A 26,006-nucleotide genomic window follows, 5' to 3' on the forward strand; every position below is an offset into this window, starting at 1 on the left:
AGAGAATCCACTTCTTCAGTTTAAGTGCTTATTCTAAAATGTTACTGATTAGATCCTGCCAGGTTTTGAAAAGGTTTTGTGCAGATCATCCAATTTCAGATAATAAACTGTTTAAAAAAAACTAAAGGAACACTTTGAAAACACATCAGATCTCAATGGGGAAAAAATCCTTCTGGATATCTCTACTGATATGGACTGGGTAATGTGTTAGGAACGAAAGGATGCCGCATCGTTTGATGGAAATGAAAATTGTCAGCCTACAGAGTGCTGAATTCAAAGACACCCTGAAAGTCAAAATGAAAAAAAGATGTGGCAGGCTAGTCCATTTTGCCGAAATTTCATTGCAGCAACTCAGAATTGTTCTCAATAGTTTGTATTCCGTCCCCCAAACGTGCTTGTATGCATGCTTGCCAACCTCGGGCCATGCTCCTAATGAGATGGCAGATGGTGTCCTGGGGGATCTCCTCCCAGATCTGGACCAGGGCATCACTGACCTCCTGGACAATCTCTGAGGTACCACCTGGCGGTATCGTATGGACCAAAACATAATGGGGCCAGTCGATGGTATCAATTCCTTCATCCTCCAGGAACTGCCTGCATACTCTCACCACATGAGACCGGGTATTGTCGTGCACCAGGAGAAACCAGGACTCACTGCACCAACATTAGAGTCTGACAATGGGTCCAAGGATTTTATCCCGATACCTAATGGCAGTCAATGTGCCATTGTGTAGCCTGTAGATGTCTGTGCGTCCCTCCATGGATATGCCTCCCCAGACCATCACTGACCCACCACCAAACTGGTCATGCTGAACGATGTTACAGGCAGCATAACATTCTCCATGGCTTCTCCAGACCCTTTGACGTCTGTCACATATGCATAGGGTGAACCTGCTCTGATCTGTGAAAAACACACGGCACCAGTGGTGGACCTGCAAATTCTGGTATACTGTGGCAAATGCCAATCAAGCTCCACAGTGCCAGGCAGTCAGCACTGGGCCCACTAGAGGACATCAGGCCCTCAGGCCACCCTCATGAAGTCTGTTTCTGATTGTTTGGTCAGAGACATTCACAGCAGTGGCCTGCTGGAGGTCATTTTGTATGGCTCTGGCAGTGCTCATCCTGTTCCTCTTTGCCCAAAGGAGCAGATTCCAGTCCTGCTGATGGGTTAAGGACTTTTTACGGTCCTGCCTAGCTCTCCTACATTAACTGCCTATCTCCTGGAATCTCCTTCATGCCCTTCAGACTGTGCTGGGAGACGCAACAAACCTTCTGGCAATGGCACGTATTGATGTGCCATTCTGGAGAAGTTGGACTACCTGTGCACCCTCTGTAGGGTCCAGGTATCGCCTCATGCTACCAGTAGTGACACTGACCATAGCCAAATACAAAACGAGTGAAACAACAGTCAGAAAAGATGAGGAGGGAAAAATGTCAGTGGCCTCCACCTGTTAAACCATTCCTGTTTTGGGGGTCATCTCATTGTTGCCCCTCTAGTTCACCTGTTGTTAATTTCATTAACACCAAAGCCACTGAAACTGATTAACAACCCCCTCTGCTACTTAACTGACCAGATCAATATCCCAGAAGTTTCACTGACTTGATGCAATATTCTGAGTAAAAAGTCTTCCTTTAATTTTTATGAGCATTATATAACATCATTTACCCACTGACTTAAAAGAGGCGAGTTAGGATTCTTCCAGTTGAACAAGATACTGTAAGTCTACATGCCAATAGAGTAGTAAAGTCAGTTACAGTTTGCTTGTTGTTCTCCACTTTAAGGCCATCTGGGAATACACCAAACACAGCTGTTAGTGGATTAGGAGGGATTGTGACACCAAGGTTGTCTGAAAGGCATTTAAAGATTTTGGTCCAAAATGATCTTAATTTGGTGCAGGCCCAAAACATATAGCCCAATGAGGCTAAAACTTGATTGTAACGTTCGCAGGTTGGATATTGCCCTGGAAACATTGTAGACAATTTTAAACGAGACAGATGTGCTATACATATAATTTTAGGTTGAATAATTAAATGCTTTGTGCATAAGGAGCTCGAGTGAATTCTGTGCATTGCTACCTTCCACTCCTTTTCTGAGATGTTGTGTGAGAGATCCTTTTCCCACTGTACTCTTGGATCTTTGAAAGGGAAGGACTGAAAAATGTTTTTGTATATTACGGAAATGATGTGCGAGTCCTCAAGACTGATCAATAATTTTTCCGGAATAAAGGTAGGTGGAAGGTGAGGAAAAATCAGGCAGGTTTTGTTTAACAAAGTTTCTAATTTGAAGGTAGTGAAAGAAATGTGTTGCTGGAAAGTTAAATCTGGAATGTAATTGTTCGTAGGATGCAAAGACGTTGTCTATGTACAAATCTCTTAAGTGATTTAATCACAAATGTTTTCCAGACATTAACAACTGTGTATGTTTTGAGAGGGTGGAAAAAGGTGGTTCTCATGCAGTGGTGCCATAGATACAAGCTTCTCTGTCTTGAAGTACTTCCTACATTGGTCCCATATTCTGAGTGACTGAAGCACAATGGGGTTATTAGTATATTGGCAATGACTTGTATTTATTGGGGTACAAAGCAAGGAATATTAAGAAGTAATGCAGGATTTTATTTGTATTGCAGACCAAGCCTGTATATGTTCATCTATTTGTGTCAATGTCCAGGTTTTTATAGCTTGCATATTTGCCACCCAGTAATGAAATTGAAAGTTAGGTAGAGCCAGATTACCTTCCACCTTGGGTCTTTGTAGGGTCGTCCTTTGGATATGTAGATGTTTTGAATTCCAAATAAATGAGGTTATGGTTGAATCTAATTTCCTGAAAAATGATTTATTGATGTTCATTGGAATCTTCTGAAATAGAAAAAGAAGCTTAGGAAGGATATTCATCTTGACAGTGTTAATTCTTCCAGCTAAAGTGAGGTGAAGTGTAGACCATTTATACAAGTCTTGCTTATTTTTTTCCATACAGAAGGCAAACTTTTGTTGTTAAAGAGCTTTATGTCTACTTGTTATGTTTACTTCTAGGCACAGTATTTTGTGGATCTGATATATACAGTACCATATCATCTTCATATAGAGAAATTTTCTGTTCCAGTCCTTCTCTGATAATCCTCTTTATCTCATAAGCATTTTTACAGTGAACATGAATTGTTATTTGTAATGTGACAAAACTAATTATTTTTTAAAATAGCATCATTTTTATGTGCATCAGTAGTTTTGGACTTGCTCAGATATTCAAACTTCTACTAGGGGGCTTCGCTCGCCAAACCCCTGGGATGGGCCCTGGGCCCCCACTATCTTGCGGCTGAGCCACTTGAAGGGTGTCGGGGCGCTCCTTCATTAAACAAAGTAATTGTATTTAAAAAGATTGTGTATAGCCGGGTATGTGGGGTGCGGGAGGAAGACGGTTTGGTCCTTAATTATTATAGATAGAAAATCAATTACTTGAGTATTACACTACAGCTGTCAATTTTATATACCAATGAATAATAAAATGTAGTAAAAAGTAAAAGTAATAAGGTAGAGGTAAAAAAAGTAAAACTTAATGAAAAGTAAATAAAAAATTAATTACATTAATGTCTCTTCAAAAACTGTTATGAATTACTTTATCTTCTAGTTTACATTCAATAAACGTTGCTTTTTTGCATTTCTGTTCACATATTGTTCGGGATATTTTTCTCTTTCTCATTTATTGGATGATTCTTTGTTCTTGATTTTTATTATATGCAGCTATTTTTTTTGTTCATTTTCTTTTTTTAACGTTCATTATTGGCTCTTGATACTATTTTTCTATCGCAGTCTAAAATTTGACTTTCTTGAATAGATAATTTGCTTTTCTGCCTTGCCATTGTAACTGACCGCATTGAAGTGTGAGTTAGCAGCATGAGATGGTACGGAGAAAGGATGTTCATGGTAGGAGTAATGATTGGGCAAGCAGTGGGTAGGGGAGTGGTTAAGGCTGAATAACACGGACATGACAGAAAACGTTTTTAATATCATAGTGAGATATATATTAGATGCTTACATATAAAATTGAGACACAGAGACTTTATGTGCTTTACAAATTAAATTACTGAACATACTAAAGGTTCCATTGTGATTTTCTTTTAAATAGTTTTATCTTATCAGTATCTACTACATAATAAAACCCTAAGTTGTGTGAGTGTGTGTCCTGTCCCACAGAGCAATCTGGTTGGTTGATTTGGCTTTTATGATGCAACTGAAAGAGGAAGTGCAAGTTTGAGACACATAGAGAAGGAAAGGAATAAGTGGCATCCTGAAAGAGTTACATTCATAGACTGGAAGTGTAAAAGTGAACACAACATGAGAAAGGTGCCACAAAAATAACGACAAAGTCTGAGAGGCAGGCTTTATAGAAGCATGCTTGAGAGAAGGAGCTCTGGCCATGAGAGGTTCAGACACATGCGGATACAGAGGAAAAAGCTCTGAAGGTACACATAGGGCAAGAGATAGCAAATATTTTTATTCTATTACTTGTCTTCTAGAGGTCACATGGTTTGTTAATTATAAATGACAATATAAGATAACCATCCAAAAATATGGACAGGCTTAATCTAGATGTTTGTTGATACTCAGGTTTAGTGTTCCCACATTTACAGGGTACAGTACAATTCTTACACTCTAGTCTTTTGATCTTTACATTGCTAGTGTTAACATTTATAGAATCTACAACTACCATCAACATTTCTCCAACATGTATATTTCATTTTCTGGTGTTGATAGCTTTGTTTTTTATCTAAAAAATCTTTCAAATGCAGGAGTAACTTTGTTAGCTTTTAAAGTTTATTTGGAAGTACAGTGCAATCTAAGTGCTTGTAGCCAGACACAGTGCCACTGACAGAAAGTTAATTAAACAGGGATTTAAAGCATCAAGGGGTGACATGTGAAATTCCATTGTCAATCCCCTAACAATAGTAATTGGCCTAACGAAATGTTGCAATGTAGCATATTAACCCTTATTTTTCTATTAAATGTTTGTTTTTCTTTCCTGGTTGTCATAAGTTTCCCACTACTACAGGCTCTTCCTGTCTTTAGTATGAGAAGAAGACTCCAGACACTTACTGATATACTTCCAGCCAATTTACAGTTTTGTAACTTTTCTTAAGAAAAGTAGTACCTTGAAGGGTTGTATCAGACTGATATGAGTACCAACAAGTAGCAAGGGTGCATCCTTGATATTAGTATATCTTTTGAATAATGCAAATGTCATTTGCATTTGTTTGATTTTGACAGGTTAACAGGAGTCTTTCAAAAAGTAATATACATATTATCTACTCTTCCTTATAATAACCTTGGCCCCCCTTTTACCTTATTTGTTCAGCTTGTTTTCTTTTAAGCAGCTAATTACTAATGTTTTTTCCCATGATCTCACCCTTTGTCATAATGCTGCCATCTTGTTTCTGTTACTTTCCTTCTGTTTATTTACATATTCTTCTCTTACTATAATTGATGGTTCCTGTATAACCCTGTTTCAAGTCTCTACCAGGCTTAGTTTGTGTCATTAATTGTTCATTTGCATGATACATGTATAGTGTGCTAGCGAAGTCAACTGACACACCAAGTGGAAGGGCAAAGGAATTCCTCCCAGGAATTTAGTGGGATTAATTTATTTATACTGCATTTTCCAGGATGGCTATGGATATGGAGATGATATTTTGGGACTTCAAAAAGAGGACATCCACCATCAGCATCACTTTTATCTTTAAATAAAACTAAATTTATTGTTGAAAATTACTAGTTTATGGATTTGTACTGTATTTTTTTCCTGGCTTTTTTTTGCACCTCCATCATACTCGCTTAGTCCATTTCAGGATGCTGTGTGCCTGAGCTTTTCCTGGAAGCATCACATGTAAGGCAGGAACTAACCCTGGTTGTCCAGTCCATTACTCCTTCAGGCATGCACTCGCATGTTGCCACGCTAAGCCAGTTAAAGTGAAGTAACTAGAGAAAATCACTGACAGACACAGAGAAAATGTACAAGTTACATGTCAAGTGACCTAACCAGAATTCGAACCCCATTTCATGGATCTCTAAGGCAGCAGTGTTAACCACTGTGATGTTCACCAGCAAACGTAAAAACTGCATTCATGCATACTACTCAATTTATTTTTTTTTAATAGTTTGCCGAGTATAGGATTGCATTTCTCCACAACTAAAATGTAGTAATAGTAAATTACAAACTATAAAATATTTACATACATAAAAACACAAATGACATTAAACACACAGTAAAGTGGAGAAATTAATATTACTGTATTTTTTTCTGTTTCTGATATTAATATACAGCCTTATGTGGTCATAAAGAGAGTGCCTTAGGTTTATTTGGAAAAATTCTTATACTAGAGGGAGGCTTGCATATCATTGCCTGGGTCTCTTATAATTGGTTCACTTGCTTTTATGCTATTATGTCTTATGTAATATGGTCACATTTTGTATGCTTGACTCTGCAATTTTACAGCATTGTTCACAGAGACAGCCTTAGCCCAAGTCGCCCATCTTAAAACAGGAATATGCAGTAAGCTGTGAATAGCAGCATATAGTGAGATTTACGTTCAGAGCTTGCCTTGTTTGATCAATTTGCCGTATCACTTCTTCCATCCAATGTGAAATTTTTAAAGCCTTGTTCCAACAGGATTAGTTTTACACCAGGAAGTGTGGTGAAGTTACTGTTACTGGAGGACCTCTAATTTTAGTGTGGTCCAAATTGTTCATGTCAGTAACTTTTTTACGGGCTATGCATTCACGTCTCAGTAAAGATTACACCAGGTTAAGTTGGCCCCATGTTAATCAACCTTTCTGTAAAATTTTGTCATTTGATCAGTTCAGACAAAGCTAAAAGGTCCTCCAGTAATAGTTAGTTTATCTCCACCCCTTGGTGTAAAAATGAACCTGTTTGAATAGGTGTTTATGGTAGCTTTTTGTAATGGGGATTTTTGTGGAGTTAAGTAAGTTGATGGAATTAGGAAGTTGTAGTGGGGGTACTTGTGTAGCAGATGTTGAATGACGCCATCTAGTCTGTAGAGTGCATCAATGAAGGAAATTGTACCACACATTCCTGATACTTATTCATTCAGGCAAAAACTTTTACATTTTAAAATCAAAAACAATTTTAACCAACGCCATGTGAAAAGTGAAGCTCGATATCTAAAAATGGAAGTTGTTTTTTTTTTTTTTTATGGAAAAATGTTCTAAAATCCTCTTTTTGCTTTGTCATTCGATGTCGTCAGTTGCGCTTGATGTGGGGGGAAAAATTAACTTAAACGATTTTACGTAAAACTTCAAAATAACAAATGGTCAAAAATGTAAAGTTCTTTGTAAGGACGAGCTCACAGACTTAACACAAACTATTGTAGTGGTCCTTTAAGACATACAATGTTATCTTCATGCATCTCAAAGCTTGTGAATGAATTCCTTTTAAAATTTGTGAGTCCTAAACTTGATCAGACTTAAGTTGTTTAACCAATGGAACAAGAGTCAGCAGAGGACAGGCAACATGTGACGAGTCAGAAAAGATCTTAATGGCATTTCAGTCTGAAAAGGCAGCATCAGTCCACTTTGGGGATGTTTTTAGAAAAGACCCAGTGCACTTTCTGCAAGTGGTTTCCTGTCTTCAGCAGAAAGAGATTGTGAAATAATATTGTAATGGAGAAGGTAAACACACCTTTATTAACTGAGTTATGGGAACTAGTGATTGCTCTCTTTGACATTCCAAAATTCTTTTACTAAATCAGAAATAACAGCCTCTGAATTTCTTTAACATAAGATATTCTGACCTCCCGTATTAGAGTGCTGGAACTGGTGGTGCCCAGGAACTTTAAATTCTCCATTACCACTACATTCTGGCCAATAATGAGTGTATGTACATTGTCAGATGTGTATAAGTACCTGTAAAATACTTCATTCACTACAGAAAGATGCAGTATAAAATAATGGCTGTTTATTTATTTGATGTGTAATTAGTTTATAGGTAACTGACTGTACATTTCCTCCAAACAGTAATCTGTCTGAATTTATACATCACTGAAACATGACAAGAAAATGAGAAAGTGAGTGCACTGACACTGTTAATTCTGCAAAGAGAAGGTCTAGTATAGGGAGAACAGAAGTGAACTTAGTATCTGTAGTTTGATACAACACCTGTGGGAACATCACCTTGCTGAACGCGTTGATTATTTACAACTTACAGAAATTGGAAACCATCTAAGTATCACTTCTGTTCATGCTCTCAAACAAACAGCCTTTGGAAGAAACCTGTGATATGACCACTGTACTCGTGCAAATGAGTGTTAGAATTCACTGTGTTTGGTGACCTGTCAATTGAATAGTTTGATCATACACAGTACTCTCTGCCAGACAGAAGTTATTTTAAGAACACCGTTTTGTCCTTTAAGGAGTGCTTATCCAGGTTATGTTTGTTTGTGCATAAGGTGCAAAGTGACAGGTGTGCCAGCAAGCTCTGTCTGGTTTTTGGAACTGTGGCTATATACTTCATAGGTGAGGATTTTGGCATCAAAAGTAAATGATTACATTTATAATATTTTTGTGAATCTTATCTGTCTGTTGACACTTTGATAGTTGAACGGAGGCCAATATCACTCACAATTAACTATGCTGATGTGTGTATATTAGGAGATCTAAAGGTGCAAGTAAAATGTAAAAAATGGAGCTATAGTAGCTTTGAGGTTGAGCGAGTTACAATCAACACTAAGAATGCACTTCTCAAGATTTTCATGGCAGATTACTATTATTATTGCAACTATCACTTATGAAAAAATAGAATCTAAGGCTGCAGTTCTTTCAGACTCATTTTCAGTAGTAAAATTTAATATTTTAGGCATTGCAGATAGTGTGTTATAGTGACTAAGGAACTGGACTTAAAATCACAAGGTTGCCAGTTCAATTCTTGCCTTCGCCTCAGTAAGTGACCCAGAGCAAGTCACTTAATCTGAGTATGTTGCTCACCTGCTGTAGAAAAACATATAAGCAGCTGTACAATGTATCTGTGCTTTGAATTTTCCTTTTTTTTTTTTTTTTGAAACAGTAAATTAGAATGACTGCTTTGTAACACTGGTGACTACACATTTGATAAATCAGCTTTTGCCTCCAAAGCACACACCGCTGCCCTGCTAGTTTCAGACTTGATGTCACTACGTATCATATATTTAAGCATTGTGATGATATACCTGACCTGGGGGTCATAAACATCTCTTTGAGTGAACACCAGCCATGTAAAGAATCTGCTGTTTTTCATCATTTTGCACTGTGCTAGTGCTAGTTACTTGTTTCCTTTGCTTTTATTTGTTTCCTTGAAAGCATAAAAAAATGAAACATTCACCTTCAAATTTAATAGTTAAGTCAGGCTTCTAGCATCCTTGATCACTCATTCAACAATTATCATGGAAATCTACATTCAAAAAATAGTTAGCTGCTTTGCAGGTTTAAAGCAATTATTATTTGTTGTCTGCCCAAAGCTGAAGGGTGGCTTGTGTCCAATAGACGCGTGAACAAAATCATAATATAAATTAAGTATGAGAATTCTGTAAAGTCACTTTCTCTCAAGAACAGTATGTATAAGCTGTAGAGTGAGAGTAAATGATGAGGTGCATTGTGATTTATGGGTGCATCTGCCTTTGCTCCGTCTGCTATTACTCCAAACCAACATTTTTCTTTTTATTTTAAACTTGACAAAATACTTTCAATGTTTTGAATTTTTACTTCCCTAAAGAACATACATCAGCCTGTTATCACTCACAAGTAATGACCTTCAAAAGTAATATTTGTGTGTAATGGTGTGAACAGAAATACTACAACTCAACAAGGCAGGGCAGAGGTTCTCAAGTTCATCACGAGGTGCAGTGGTAGTTGCAGATTTTCATTCCAAACAGTTTAAAAAAAAAAAAAAAATCAATTACTCACTCTTAGGTAGCCTTTTTCATCTTGTATTCAGAAAAAAGTATGATATTTGCACATAACAGAAATTCAGAAATGTGTATGTTTATATCTTTTCCGTAGCTTTAAATGCTTAACTTTACATTTATGTGGAATTTCTTCCCTTAATTGTATCCAAATACTGACTAGTAGTGTAGACACCAGATGTTAAAGGCAGACATATATTTCAGTACCATTTATTTATGTAGTAATTAGTACAATATGGGTTAAATAACCAGAAAATTAAAAAAGCAAAATATTAATAAGCAAGAAAAATTGTTCAATTCAGTGTAACATACATAAACAGTTTCTGCATTCAAATTTAGCAAACCCAGTTTTTACAGTCAGGATTTATACAAAAAAGAATGGCAGAAACTAGGAAATAGGCAGGAGTGTGGCTGTAAGAAGTGGTGGGTTGGGATGAACACCTGCAGTTATAGTAGTCCACTGAACTGAACTTTTGATTTAAGTCTTTTCTTACTAATTGACACACACGACCATGACACTGAATCAGCTACTCCACTTTAGCAGCCTGTGTCATTTGTACCTGTCTCTGCACTGTTCATCACTAATTGTCATTATTTGGATACAATTAAGGGCAAAAACTCCACAAAAAAAGATTAATCTGAAAGAAAATGATAAAAGGAAGATAAGCATTAAAAGCTATGGCAAAAGATCCAAATTTCTACATTTCTTTTACATAAAAATACCATACTTGTACGCTTCTGTGAATGGGAGAAAAAATAATGGGAGGGGGGAGAGAAATCCAGGTAATTTAATAATTAGATCAGTTAGAGGTAAGAGGTAACTCGCTGATTTGTGAAATGAGTTGCACAAAAACCTGCAGCCACTACTTACCTAGTACTGAACTGACCAAAGGCTTTGCAAGGTATGAATACTGGCTGGGCTGTACTAATGAAGGACATCAAAATTGACAGACATTTCAGGTACCAATTACATGTTTTGGTTGTAGGAAGCTATGTATAGTGATGGATTACTGCTTTTCTTAAAAGCCTTCAGTGCTGCAGAAGCAAGGACTAGGATGGATCACTGATACCAAAAGACAAGAGACACAATATCAGAAATTTGTTTTTAGACTGGGGCTTTCATGGTTTTGCTTTTATTATGAGCAGTTTGAATTACTTTTTAACTAGATCAAGCATTGGTTGAAGACTGAACAATTTTATCAAGCATTGGTTGAAGTCTGAACAATTTAGCATAACAACTGTTCTGTAAAAGCCTGAAAACTGGGAAGTAACTTGTGAAACTGTGTGACGTGAAAAAGGAGAAATAGAAACAGCACTTTCTCTCCTCACTTATTCACATGATGTCTTGTGTTCACACCTTTAGCGCTGCTGCAGAGACATTTGGTTAAATGCTGTGTATGTGTTTGTCTGAGATGTTTCTTAATATTTTTAGTTCATGTCTCTTGGATCACATGTTTTAAGCAGAAGAGGTCATTTATGTTGCACTGAATGCTATTTAATCTGAAGATAGCCCATCATGTAAAAAGCAGCTGCCCACTGTGCTCTGAATTTGCTTCCTGCTGAGATAATGAGGCAGACCTTCTCTCACCATAGAAGTCCTGCTTCCACCTGATGTTATTGACAGATTTCTATAATCTTAAGAGATGTGGGCACCAGCTTTTTAATTAATATGGAATAAGCAGTGCTAGTATAATTTCCTTCAGTTGTTTGAAAATGCTTCTCAAAACAAGAAGCAAATGTTTGGCTTATAAACAAACTGCAAGTCAACAAATATTTTTTCTCTCATTGTCCTTTAAAAATGCATAAATCCTCCACTCTCCCTAAATATAGAAGTTACATAGCTTAATTTTTTTAACCACTGTTGACAAAAAAACAATCTGATTAATACTTTTTCCTTTTTCTCTACAGATACTGCAAGTACGAAGGTTTATGTTGCTGAGGTGAGAAAGTCATAAATATAAATATATTTATATAAAATATATAAATATTTGCTGGCATCTAGTCTCACGGGGCTATCATAATTCTCAAATGAGAATACATGTTTGGAGACAGCCTGTTAAAATGTGTGTAGTGAATTGCAATGCAGTCCTGAACTTCAAAGCCTGCACCTGCAGGGCTTCTTCCTAAAACACCTGCCCCCAGTTCCTCCAGTCGGTGTATTTTAAACTGCCACCAGAGTTTTAAGGAAAGAGCAAATGAGAAAATAAAAAGCAAATTTTTGCTGTTATCCATTCAGGAGCTCAGCAGCACAAGGTAGCTGAAGCTTAATAATGAATTTTCACTTTGCGCTACAACAGTGGAGACAGGCAGACACACACACATAGACCACTGCAGTTACTTGGCTCCACATGTTTAAGAAGTACCACTGTCTGATACAATATTTTTATCTCAGTTTAACCTTTGCGTCACCGTATAATATATAGTGCTATATAACAGCAAATAGAGTTTAGATTCACAGTGTGCTCTACGGTTTTACAGAGTCGTTCAAAGCATTGTATCTATATTGTCATGGAATATTTGCATTTCCAATTAGACAGTAATGTTAAATTTCTTTAGCTGTTCATTGAGATGTACAGTAAATGTTGTGCAGCCTTGTCCATGCTCTACAGGTGTTGTTGGACAGATTGCTGATTCAGGTGTTTTTGAGTACTGAAACCTGCATCTCCTGGGGCTCTTCATTATTAGTTATGTTAACAGCGTTCCAGTTGACAGAGTGACACACCATTTACTTCAGATGCATATTTAGCTTTTCACATTTTCATGAATATAGCTGCCTGTTATTTCAAGCTTATGTTGACTTGTACACTATTGTCTTAATGCTGGACAAGAGTGTGAACACAACACCTGCGGCATCACATCGTTCATGTTTACCATTTGTCCATTGATGCCATTGAATGCCAGTGTATAATCTGATACTACAGATTTTCCCTTGCATCAGTTTATTTTTAAAAACAGTTATATTTATTTATGCAATGTGCTGTCTGCACAAACGACACACGTTTATACTGTATGTCTAGTGGGGTTTTTTAGGAGACTTTTCGACTACAGATGGTTCATCATTATCAGAAGCTTGCTCTCTATCGGACCAGGTTAATGAGATCATCTCTGTTCTTTGCAGTTCAAAATCATCACCCCTACTTTGAGAGCCACCTTCTTGAGGCATTGGATTGGTTTAGATATGTGGCAGTCAGTGAGCTATCTAATTGTTCCCACACAGTTTTAAGCAAAACTCATTTGTAGTTTACCAAGTGTATATTTTATACATCTGGCTTCAGCAAAACTAGCTGCTGCCTGTCTTATTCACATATTGTAATTCTTTTTGGAGCTATATCTCAGTACTGCATAGCTTGAAAGCAAAACTATGTGGGATATTCACTCTTATATATCGACTACAGAGGTCGTGGCCATCTTTATTAATATCATTGGTTTAATTCTTCTTTCCTTTTCAGATGCCTTCATCTTCAGGGCAGCAGGTTGGTGCTCCGGGAAAAAAGATTGGCCATCGTGGAGTAGATGCCTCTGGAGAGACCACTTACAAAAAGGTATTCCCGCTGAGGACTGATGGGAACTCAAAACAGGAGTTGTGAATGAATTTGAACTTGGGCCTGCACATTTTTGCTTTCTATGTTAAGCCATTTTAGAGGATTACATGGTTTCTGCTCTCTAATTGTGAATACAGTCGAATGTATATGAATTTCATCATCAAGCAATCATATTCAAAGCACTTTTGTTACAATATACTGTGCAGTCTGGTCGATGGAATTTTTGAGTGAAGAAAAGTTGAAACCAGAATTCCCATTGACAGTTTTTTGGCTACTAGAATATATCCGATTCAGAATATGCAGTGGACTCCAGAATCCTTGCCAATCTTCATTAAAATCAGCAAAAAAGCTGTATGTAATAGAAGCAAATATTAAGCCATATTATATTCGGCAGCATGAAAATTACAGACATCTGTTTAGTAGTTACTGTATTTCAAAGGAAGTCTTTTTAAATAAGCAGTACTTGTGTTTTTCCTTAAAAGTATATGTTGTAATATTTCATTGAATCTCCTGTATCTGTTACTTGCAACACAAAGTATTTTCTTGTCATTTTAAATGTGGTATTGGACTGTTTTGTAACATATTATACTGTTATTTTATGCATAGTCTTTGCAAGTCCTTATAGATCTATAAAAATAGATGGCCAGAGAAATTCTTACTAAAGAACATGTAATAGTTTTAGTCTGGAGAATGAGAGATCCTTTGCAAAACATTGTTTTTATTTTAAGTTACCCAATTCATTGCTTGATTTTGAGGCTTGTTTAAGTTCATCATGCTTTTGCTCCATCTGTGACCTAGATGCAGACTCCTATCTGACAGAAGCAGATGTCTCATTTTGGCATCCTGTTATGTAGTAGAGGTCATTCTGCTGTTGGTTTTAAAAGAATTCCCAGCAGCAAAAAAATAACAACCCCAGTACTCCACCTTTATATTTTATGGGGGGCATGGTTCATTACTTTGTATGTGCATCTCTTCTTCTCTTACGCTACTCCACACACTAGATTGCAGGAGTGGCCTAAGAGTTCATTTTGTACCTATCTAATCATACACTGCAACCAGGATCTAAGTTCCAATGGTGTTTGGTATTGTTGTAATGAGTAATTTTCTTCTGGCAGCAGTTCCACACAGACCTTTGTTGTGAATTTACCATTCCATTCATGTTTTGGAGATTTGAAGTACCCATGATGAATCTGGGGATTGAAGGTTTTTTTGCCTACTTCACCATCATTTTATTGTTTATGGGCACAAGATGCACTTACAACTCCTTCCTGGTAGTTAATCCACTGTTTTAGGAAATTAAAAATTGCATGATTATTCCCCTTTGCAGCTATGTGGTATATTTAACATTTTCTTTCTATCTAATACCTGGTATATCCAAAGTACTCCTTGCAAATAAGTTCTATTTGTCAAAGTAAACATGAGTCACGTAAAACATTTACTTTCCATTTTTAGTGTAGGTAACAGAATATCTATTGCAGCTATTTTTGAAGAGAAACAAGTATTACTCATTTAAAAATATTTGTTTTGAAATTACACTGTAGTATTAATTAATAGCGTTACAATAAAGTTTAGTTTAGTGTTTCAGTTATTTTAGGTATCAAGTATAACAGTCAGTCAGTCATTTTCTAACTTACATTTACCTAAACAGGGTCGTGTGGGGTCCTAGAGCTTGTCCTGGCTAGCATAAGGATCAAGGCAGGAACAGAGTACCAGTCAATCACAGGGTGAGCACATACACACACCAGCTACACAGTAAGGCCAACGTAGTATTGTATAACACATTTTGTTTATTTTATAGAGCTTTTGTACTCATCTTTGTCAAGGATACCAGTATACTAGTGCAGACCTTTGCGTTTTTCCTTTCATTCAAGTGCTGGCAGCCTGCCATGACTATAGAGTTAGTAGCTATTTCAGAATAAAGGCTGCTGTTTATGTCTGTAATTGCTGATGCCTACACCCCTTTGGGTCTGGAAACGTTAAGGAGGGAATTTAAATAGCTGGTGGTGAACAACATATATACACTAGGAATGGTCAGTCACAATAATTTCCAGGAGCAGTCAAAGCATGCCCTTATTTCCTACAAAACATAACACAAGCAGTGGGTTGCCTAAACAAAAAAAACCTAAAACTTCCAAACTAGAACGTAAGCATGATGACCATTTAAAAAAAAAAAAAATCTTTAGTGCAATTAATACTAAAGTTAAACACCTACTATTAATTTTCAATCCTTTTTTTCTGGTTGGGTTTGCTGTGTGAGCATTCTAAGTTGGATTGATGAGACCACCATATACCAAGTAGCTTTTTCCCCAGTTGTTCCTGGTGGAATTCTCAGGTCAGTTGAGCGAGAGGGAATTCTCTCCTGCCTCTCCAGGGTCTTACAAAATTACAATGTGTGAGAGATCAAATTTCAGTGTCTATGCAATTTGTTCTTTACAGAAATGGAATCATAGGTTACATTTAACCAATATCTTCCCTTCCTATTTTAAACTCCTTTTTTTATCAAGCATATATGGCCGCCTTAAACCTCTGATGCCAGGGAGAATCTGAAAGAAAAACTCACAAAAGTCATAGATTACAAAAGCAATATGTGTTCTGGGGAGTGGATCTCTCTTCAGAATTTTAATGCTGCTTTGATAAGGATGAGATCATTCTGTTTTAATTAGAGCTGAGGCATGCATTTGGTGTGCTTTATTACCATTTTAAACTTGTTAATTAAGTATGATGACAGAGTTTACAAAATTAAAAACTGAGAAATTCTTTTCAAGGCCATGGTAACCATGACAATTAATGGGAAAATAATGGATGGTGGCAAATATGATCTGTCAGTCTTGTGGGTTGCACAATAAAGATAATAAATTAATGTCTTCATAAGTAGTGGGGTCTCCATTCAAACCTTTTGCAACTTTCTTTTTTAATGTCTCTTTTACAGACCACTTCTTCAGCACTGAAAGGTGCTATTCAGCTTGGGATTGGGTACACTGTGGGTAATCTCACTTCTAAACCAGAGAGGGATGTGCTGATGCAGGACTTCTACGTGGTAGAAAGCATTTTTTTCCCTAGGTAATCAAATCTATTTTGTACATAGATGATATGGTATGAACTTTCAACTGTTGCTAATAAAACAGATGCCCGAAGGATCTGATACGAATGAGGTGGACATGTGTGGGGTTTGAGTAAATGTAAGAAGCAAAACTGAATACAAATAGGGTGTTCTTGATATTGAAAGCTACAAATTATGTTTAGAAAAATGACAAAAACACTTTCAAACAAAGACATCCATTCAGCTATTCTTCAAGTTTTGTTGGTTGGAAGTATCACATTTGTGCTTTATGAATTGGTTTACTGCAGTTTGCTTAATCACCAAGTAGTTTTTCTTTTAAAGATGCTATTATAGAAAGCTGAGCTTAATATGCATTTTGGAAGGTGAAAGTTCTAAGTGTTGTGTGGGATTGATTAGAATTGAACTTCCAATTGCAATCATCATTGTTGAATTTACAATATATAAGAACACCTCTTTCCCTGTGGAGAGGATAATATTCACTTCAAGCATTAGCTACAAGTACATGCATTTCTCTTTGTATTTCTGCTATAACAATGTGTATATTGCAGACGATGCAGCACCGGTTGAGAAGGCAGTATTTTAAACTGACCCAGTGTATAGTCTTCAGTAACAGCCAATTTATTAACTTTTAAGTTATTTGTTGTTAGTCTGCTAGTGCAAACTGACTTGTCAAAATTAATCAGTTTTGAATCCATAGCACTTGTCCTTTGGATTTTAATACCCAACACAGTTTTTATTACTTTCATCTCAATCATTAAGTAGTGTGTGTCTTACTTAAGAATGGACATAATCCAGCTTCTTTAACCATGCAGATCTAATGACACAGCAATCAAAACAGTCTGTGGTAGGGTCTATATTGAATTACACACAGCTCATGAGGTTACAGTCTAAGTTATCTGTGCTTCAAATTATAATGCTTGTTTACTCTCACATTGTGGTAGATTGTATCAGCTGTAAGCTGGAGACACTTCCACTAGCATAGAAGGCAAAACATGCATGGTAAGAACGGACAGCCTAGGTTAAGGAAAGAGGACTGACCTATATTGCACTGAAACCTTAGCTTGAGATTTGACAGTGAACACACTGTTCCTGGATGCAAGCATATTTTGAAACCCACCACCCCTTTTTCTAGCTTCATAGTTAACTCAAGCAAATTATTTTCTTAATTATACTGTAAAGTGATAATGTATTTTAGTGACTTTCATGCAGAGTTATTTTATTGAAATGTATTGTGTTCTTATAGATGGAAGAATGGATGCAATGTAACAAAACCGTGTAAAACAATAAAAAGAAAAAAGTGCAAACTGTTATATAAGTGCAGTGACCCAAACTTTACACACAATATAATAATAATGATGATGTATATAAAGTGTTCTCGTTCCTCTACCAATGCATATTGTAACTGACTAGGGTGAAGATGGGCACAACAGACCATCCTCCTCTTTTCTGCCACTACTTTCAGTGAGTTCAGGGTCAGTCCTGTAATGCAGCTGTCCTGCATGATCAGTTCATTCAGATGTTGCACACCTTAGCTGAAGCAGGACACGGCAGTATCGTAGAACAGTACAATGGCCACTATGGACTGATTGAATATCTCCAGGAGCTTGTCTCACACATTTAAAGAACTAAGTTTTCTCAGAAAGAACTGTCTAATACATCTGTTGTCCATCCAATCCAGTCTGTAGTTTGCAAGGGCCAACAGCTGTTTCCTTCCTTAACCTCTTTCCCTGTTATGGTGCCTGATTTAATGGCTCCACCACCAACTCCGTAATATTAGTGATGTTCACGTCTTTAACCAGCTTTCTGTAAATAGCATAAATTGCTGCTGTACTCCTGTGTTGCTGACTACCATCTCTAGTACGCCACCCAGGATCTTCGTAAACTGCCTCCTGTCAGTTAAATAGCCATTATCTAGGCCAGTATGGCAACATCTTATGTGAATCACTTTGAGCTTATTCCCCAACCAGAGAGGCTGGGTAGTGTTAAAAGCATTTGAAAAATCAAATAAAATGATCCCAACCATTGTGCTTGGTTTGTGCAGGTGCCTGCAGGTGCATGGTGCATGCAGACCATTCTAAATAAAGAGCCAAAAATGGCTAGAGAGGCTGATCTTTTGAGCTGATTCATAGTCAGAGCTGGTAATGATGTATGTGTTTTTTTATTTTTTGTAAATTAGGGTATTTTAACTTTTTTTCTGCATTTTCATAATTCAGCTTTGAATGTGTAAAATTGTGCATGTATTGTTTGTTTACACTAATGGGTCTCCAATTTCTGTATTCTAACACTTTCAAAAGCACATTTTCAGTTTGAAATTTTATGTATTATACTTACTTAGTGGACACCCAGCATCTGAACAAGTCCATTCTAAAATGACAGCAGGATATTTGTTCTGGCCACGTGACTTAGCAGTATCTTCCTGGGGATAACTGTATCTGTCTCCTTAGTTTTGTTAGGCCCCTCTGAATGTTTTACAGGAGAAGTTAAATCCAAATATAATGAGGATCAAAAATATGTGATATTGTAAGGAATAGTAAGTTGTGATCTTGCCACTGCACTGATGTGGTTCCAGTACAGTTGTCTGCTGAATATTACTGAATGGGGTTCACTTATATTTGCTTGTTTTTTATCTGCAGTGAAGGCAGTAACCTGACACCAGCACATCACTTTCCTGACTTCCGCTTCAAGACTTATGCTCCTGTGGCCTTCCGTTATTTCAGAGAGCTTTTTGGCATCCGGCCTGATGATTATCTGGTAAATGAATAGCATTGTTGAGTTTGACCTAACCATGCCATGTCTGGTTTACATTTATGCCAGTCTGTGACATTGACCGTTTATTGGTATCCTTGCACCCAAACTGAATTGTCTACAGAGACATTTGCTGTCTGATTGAGAAAACTGAAACTTTAATTGAGTCTTTTTATCCAGTTCACACTTTTTGGCCTAGTGGCTAATGAGCTGGATTGTACACTACATAGTTGGCCTTTTTTACTCAATCACTAACTGGTTTGACTCTGAGAGATTTTGTTCACCTGATAGTGCTGCAACTGTAAATGGTATGATTGCAGTTGGACTACACATGTCTCGGTTGAATTTGTTTTGACCAAAAGTGTAAGCTAAACAAGGATATGAAAATATATTGAGGTCATTCTTGTTCAGGTACTATATATATGTATTTAATACATTGCTTATCTCTGTTAAAATTTCAATGTGAATGTTATAAAACAGACCTGGTTAATATGACTCTGTACGTCATAACAGAGATAAGCAATTTATTAAATATAGTGGATGTGGCCATTTACATTTTTAAGTGCTGTGTAAAGGAGAGAAACTATGTAGATAGTTTTTGGGGACAAACATTCCATTACATTAAGTGTTGTGGTTTTGTATATCAACCATTACTATTCTGGACAGCACATGTTTTCAGTTATTCGGTTAAGGTTCATGGGAAGCCATTGTCTATCTTGTCAGGACTGCCCACAAGGCGGACACATACCTTGATCATACACACGCCTAACCTAAAAAATGTGCCTTTTGAATGTCATATAGACATGGTGAGAGTGATCATTTAAAAAAAGGTGGGGAAAATGTTTGTGAGTGAACATACAAGAAATATAGCATCAACTGTACAGTTATTTTACTTTACAGTTTACTATACAGTTACTTTATAATAATTGAGGTTTACATCAACACAACATTTTGATCATCTAAGTAATGTGCAGAAACTATTAAAGAGGCAAATAAAATGTTATATATTACAAAGACCACTGAATATTAATCAAAAGACATTATTGTCAGACTATATAATATGCTAGAGATACCATATCTGCAATATTGTGTATGCAGTTCTGGTCACTAGGCTGCAAAAAAGACATAGCAACACTTAAAGCTCTGCAGAGGAGAGCAACCAAGTACCTCCCAGGATTTAAAGATGTATCCTACTTGGACAGATAGAGAATTATACCTGCTTAGTCTCAAGCATAAAAGACTGCATGGGAATATAATACATGTCCTCAAAATTCTCAAAGGTGTTGCTAAAGTATATCCAGGAGATTTTTTTTCAGTTTAAGGGTGAATCATGTACTTGAGGACACCAGTGGAAATTAAGGGGAAGATCATTTAGGACTAAAGCCAAGGAGCAGTTCTTTATGCAAAAAAATGTGAGAATCTGCAACAACCTACTGACATAGTAGTTGAAGCAAAATCTTGACAGTCTTTAAGAAATATCTGGATTAGATATTCTTGACAGGTTAGCTATTAGCAAAGCAAACAAATGAGGCAGTATGTCTCAGATGTGATGGACTTAACTACTTGTGCATTGGAGCAGTCCAGTTAGTATGTTAACTGGCATCTGTGATAATCTGTGCCTGTGTGCTGATTTGGAAGTTCTGTCTTTCAGAACACCTTGCTGTCACCACTTCATTTAAATTATACTGTTTGTGCATCATTTATTAACATCAGCACATTAAAAATATCTGCTATCATGATTATAATTGCTTCAAACAAAATAATAGAATAAGTTTGTGTATTGTAGTAAATGACTAATCTTGTAGTAATATCAGTACAATAAAAACAAATGCCATGCCATATTACTAAAGTTCTTCAGTTCTCATTAAATACATTTATGAGTAGACAACTGGAAAAAATTCTACCCCAAAGAATAAATGTTTTCAAAAAAACTACAATATGAATAGAGACTTAGATGTGTAGCTGATGTACAAAAATGGAATTCTTAAAAAATAAAAGTATGAAAACCTCTTATGGACTACTGCTAAGCTGATACTCTTTGCTTATTATAGCTCAGCAAGAAAAATCCACAGAGACCAGTGTACAGTGTTATTTCAGAACAAGGGAAAGGTGGTACTAACCTAACCCTAAAAAAAAACAGAAAAAACACCTCAGTTCAGTTGTGTGCTGTAGGCTTTTATATTTTGCAAGATTCAATTACATAGTTTGAATTCTTCTACATTAGTAACTTGTTGAAGTGTTTGTTCCTTTTATGTTTAAAAAAAAAAAAAAAAAGAAAAAAACTTGATTGACAAATGTTCTTTGTGCTATCCACAAAGACAATTTCAGTTGGTCATGTGTGTTACAAGTACATATCAGACATTCTGAGTAACAAAAAAAATGGACCTTATACCTTATCAGTCCACCTGATCTTAAACATAATTTATATTAGTGTTCTATACAGAATTGTCAAAGTAACTTCCTTCTTTGTTATTCCTCGGCATAAAAGAGACCAATGAAGTGAGCCTTAGCCAGACCCATCTCTAAGGAGCTAATAAATTTCATACCAAGTAATATTTTCACTGCTAGCATATAGAGCTGTGCACTGAACCAAAATAATACAATGGCATTAGTTAGTGAAGCTATAATCCTCTAGAAAACAAAGTTAAAAATGCCTCCACAAATTACCCTTATCCGTATGTAGGTGGTATTTTAATATTTGAAGTATTTACAAGTGAGCATGGAACCACAAGTCGAATCTTAATTTAACTTTAAAAGTAACATCTGAAAATCTTAATGGAAGTGTGCTACAGAAGCATGAATACTTACAGTCCAAGTTGTTATTATAAAGTCACTGCCATGCATCCAATTTAAAATTAAAAGATTTTGTTCCGTTATCTGAAAATTCAAAGTATTTTTAATGATACTTATGGATGCACTTGATAACTTTTTGTTGTTTTCTTCTAGTTATAAAAAGTCATATATGTAGTAAGGTATATCAGATTATTTAGGTTTTCTGCTAGGTTTCTCTTCATCTTGATAGGCTAATATTAAAACATTTCAAATTTTTTTTACCAGTATTCAAGTGTAAATCAACATTTTCCCTACCTTTTGCTCAGTGAAAGAGGACTATATACCCAGTGTAGCCTGTTATGCCTACTGCCTGTGAATAGACAAGCTTATATTTCCACACCTTACCTGAGAAAATACAAATGTTCATGTAAACATGAGACGTATATTTCAGACATGTAACGGTTACTAATTTACATTGCATGGTGATGACTTTTTGAATATTGATCATTTTATAATGCATTTAAGAATTTGCCAACATGATTCCAATGAAGAAACATAATATTGGGGGCTGTTGTGATATCAGCTTCACCTGTGAGATAGATAGATGGGACTTTATTTGCCCCAAGGGAAATTTAGCTTTCTATAGAAGCTTAAGAAATATAACAAACACCACCCCCTCAAATACACACAAGAATTACAAAAAAGAAAACTTTTGACTTAGTGAGGCATTATAAAGGCATACTGCTGTATGTGTGAAGGAGCCCCAGTAGCATTTCTTGACACACATCTGCTGAATAATTCATTTTCTAAAAGTCCTCACTGTCAGGGTGACAGAGAAAGGATGTGCAGCATTGTTCATAACAGCCATTGGTTTTGTTTTCATATTTTCCTCCTCTGCTATCTCCAGCAGATCCAGAGTGCTTCCCATAATGGAGCGTGCCGCCTTAGTTAGCTTTCTGGTTTGGTGGGCCTTTCTTGAAGTGATGTTACTGACCTTGCACACCACAGAATAGAAAATCACACCTCCATGACAAAGTTATAGAACGTAAAGAATGTCAAAACCACCATTAAGGAAAACAGTCTCCTAAGAAAGATGAGTCTACTTTGCTCTTTCTTATATACTTCCTCTAAGCTAATAGGCCAGTCCATTCTCCTCCTGCACAAAATGACCGGCTAGTTTAGTGTGCTGCGTCCTTATAGGTAAAGTTTACAATTGCTTTGCTGAACCAAACCAGTTTCTGGAATTACCTCTCAAAGTACCTTGAATTTTTTGTCTATATCCCTTGTGGCTATAGCTCTCTTTCATATTGTTGTCCTGTTCTGCATTTTCTCTTCTGTTCCTCGTACCTGTTCCTATTTATTTGTATATTAAATAACACATAGTAATTAGTTCCAGTTCTTTTGTGATAATGGTTTTTGTCCTATGATATTCTTTTGACATGTGGTGTAAATATCCATATTTATTTTCTGCTCTGGCTTTTGCTTGTACTACTCACATAAAATACACTGATTTTCTTTGTTTAAAAAGTTTTACATTTTTCTGAGATTTGAAGTTCTTTCTGTAATACCCAAATCATTGAATATTTTCCTATTAGTCCCTTTAGCATGTCAGAGGTTGTTGACTTTTATACATATGAAAATTTCAACTGCCGCATTGCTGTAGTTATGTGACACCAAAGTAGGGAACTTTGTTTCTATATCTGTTGTTTAGCTGGCCTAAAGACACTAAAATGAAAACTGATTTTGTCTGTCCTAGTATTCTTTATGCAATGAACCCTTGATTGAGCTGTCCAATCCAGGAGCCAGTGGGTCCTTGTTCTATGTCACCAAAGATGATGAATTCATCATCAAGACTGTGATGCATAAGGAGGCAGAATTTCTGCAAAAGTTGCTACCTGGTTACTACATGGTAAGTAATACCCTGAGGCAGCTGTTATTTTAACTAGGATGCCTTAAGAGTACATTTGATGAAGGTGGAAGTGAAATTAAAGGTTTGACCTTTATTTGGTGTTACACATTGGAACTAATTTATGCAAATGTTTGTGTTTCTATCCAAACATCTTTCAAAGGAGATGCTGTATCTGAAATGAACTCTCTTATGGTGCACTCTCTTCTTAAATATTTTTTTTAGATTAGCCAAGATCATATAAGACCCTTAAAATATATCACTCACTATATTGTTTGATCCCCAAATTAGCAGCTTCCTACAGACAACAGTTTAATGATTTTTCAAAAACAAAAGCAAATGATTTCATTATTCTACAATAAATAAATTCATTCATGAGCCAGCTTTTCAGTAAGTAACTTAAAATTATTAAAATTCAAAAGTGATTAACAGTTATAGAATGTGACCTTTAGGGCTACAATTGCTTAACAAGAACAGTAAAAATCAGCTAATTCTTTCTAATACATTGTTTTCTGGGCTTTGCCATTGGGTTATGTGCCATTTTACATACTATTACTATGTCTGAATTGTCTTATTGCTTATTTGTCTTATTTGTGTATTCTTTAATTTATGACATGTTTTTGTCCCTTTCCTTCATACTCTTGGTTGATTTCTACTTTTGTCTTTCTGCTATGTTTTAACCACACTTTACTAATGTGGTAAGCATTATAAGATTTGCTCTGAAACATAAGGACAAAGACACAAGGCACCAACAGTCGAAGGAAATGGCAAAGTTCATCTCCATCTACTTAACTCATAGTTTTTTTTTGTGTGTGTCTTCTCTTTGATTAGAACCTAAATCAGAATCCTCGCACCCTGTTACCCAAGTTCTATGGCCTCTACTGTGTTCAGTCAGGTGGTAAAAACATTCGGATGGTTGTAATGAACAATGTCTTGCCCCGAGTGGTCCGCATGCACCTTAAGTATGACCTTAAAGGTTCCACCTACAAGCGAAGAGCCTCCAAGAAAGAGCGTGAAAAGTCCAGTCCCACTTTCAAGGACTTGGACTTCATGCAAGACTTGCAGGATGGTCTCATGCTGGATACAGACACCTACAATGCACTGGTCAAAACACTTCAAAGGGATTGCCTGGTAAGTAACAGTGTTATTAACTTCAGCCTAGTGGCCAAACAAATGCAGAAAGCAAATTGACTGTTACTGATTTAAGACTGCCTTCCATCTAGCTTCATTTTATCTCCCAGCTCTATCCACATTGAATTGTTCTGTGGCCATCCAACTTACTGTGCTAGACTTTTCATGTCCTACTTTTCAGTTTGTAGGTCTCAAAGAGATGTACAAAAACCATATGCTTTATTACAAGGACTGTATTGCCCAAACTAAATCTAACAATTATACTCACATTATTTTCATTGTTTTCATTACTTAACAATATCATACAACCCCTGGATTCTTTACCTTCTCACCTTTTACTCAACTGAATTTTGTAATTCCCCTATGTCCTTTTTGAATGAAAAAATCCAGAAGATTCATCAGCCTCTCTGTATGGATTCCTCCAGTACTTCATTTGAATTTCACCCACCAACTCGCTCATCTTCCTCTTTTCAGCTTCCTACTTTCTCAGAAATCTCAGATCTTCTCTGTAAGTCTAAGCCATCCACCTGTCAAGTGGACCCCCCTCCCTACAGTTCTGGTCAAAGCCTGCCTTCCCTCTCTGGTCCCTCTTATCTCTGCTATAATTCACTCTTCTCTCACTACTGGTACTGTTCCTTCATCTTTTAAAACTGCTGCGATAACCCAATACTGGAAAAAACCTGGTGTCGATCTGACTAATTTCAGTAATTTTCATCCTATTTGTAACCTACCCTTCATTTCCAAAATTCTTGAAAAAATAGTGGCCATTCATCTTCACTCTCATTTATCTCAAAATAATCTATATTAACAGTTGCAGTCTGGTTTTCGTCCCCTCCACAGTACAGAAACAGCACTTATAATAATTACTAGTGACCTCCTAATGGCAGCTGATTTTGGTTTAATTACTA

At 36.4% G+C, this 26,006-nt stretch overlaps 1 protein-coding gene across 5 annotated transcripts in view; it reads left to right on the forward strand.

Annotated features, from left to right (window-relative positions):
• The window catches only part of pip5k1ca (phosphatidylinositol-4-phosphate 5-kinase, type I, gamma a), a 65,415-nt gene that overhangs the window by 29,148 nt on the left and 10,261 nt on the right, over window positions 1-26,006 (forward strand). For all 5 annotated transcript variants that reach the window (XM_039766713.1, XM_039766714.1, XM_039766716.1 and 2 more), the window contains exons 2-7: window positions 11,850-11,881; window positions 13,391-13,483; window positions 16,413-16,543; window positions 19,178-19,295; window positions 23,818-23,970; window positions 24,799-25,098. In XM_039766713.1, coding sequence (XP_039622647.1) covers window positions 11,850-11,881; window positions 13,391-13,483; window positions 16,413-16,543; window positions 19,178-19,295; window positions 23,818-23,970; window positions 24,799-25,098 — 827 coding nt within the window. The remainder of the gene's footprint in view (window positions 1-11,849; window positions 11,882-13,390; window positions 13,484-16,412; window positions 16,544-19,177; window positions 19,296-23,817; window positions 23,971-24,798; window positions 25,099-26,006) is intronic.

Source organism: Polypterus senegalus, chromosome 10, assembly GCF_016835505.1.
Source record: "Polypterus senegalus isolate Bchr_013 chromosome 10, ASM1683550v1, whole genome shotgun sequence".
Taxonomy (NCBI): Eukaryota; Metazoa; Chordata; class Cladistia; order Polypteriformes; family Polypteridae; genus Polypterus; species Polypterus senegalus.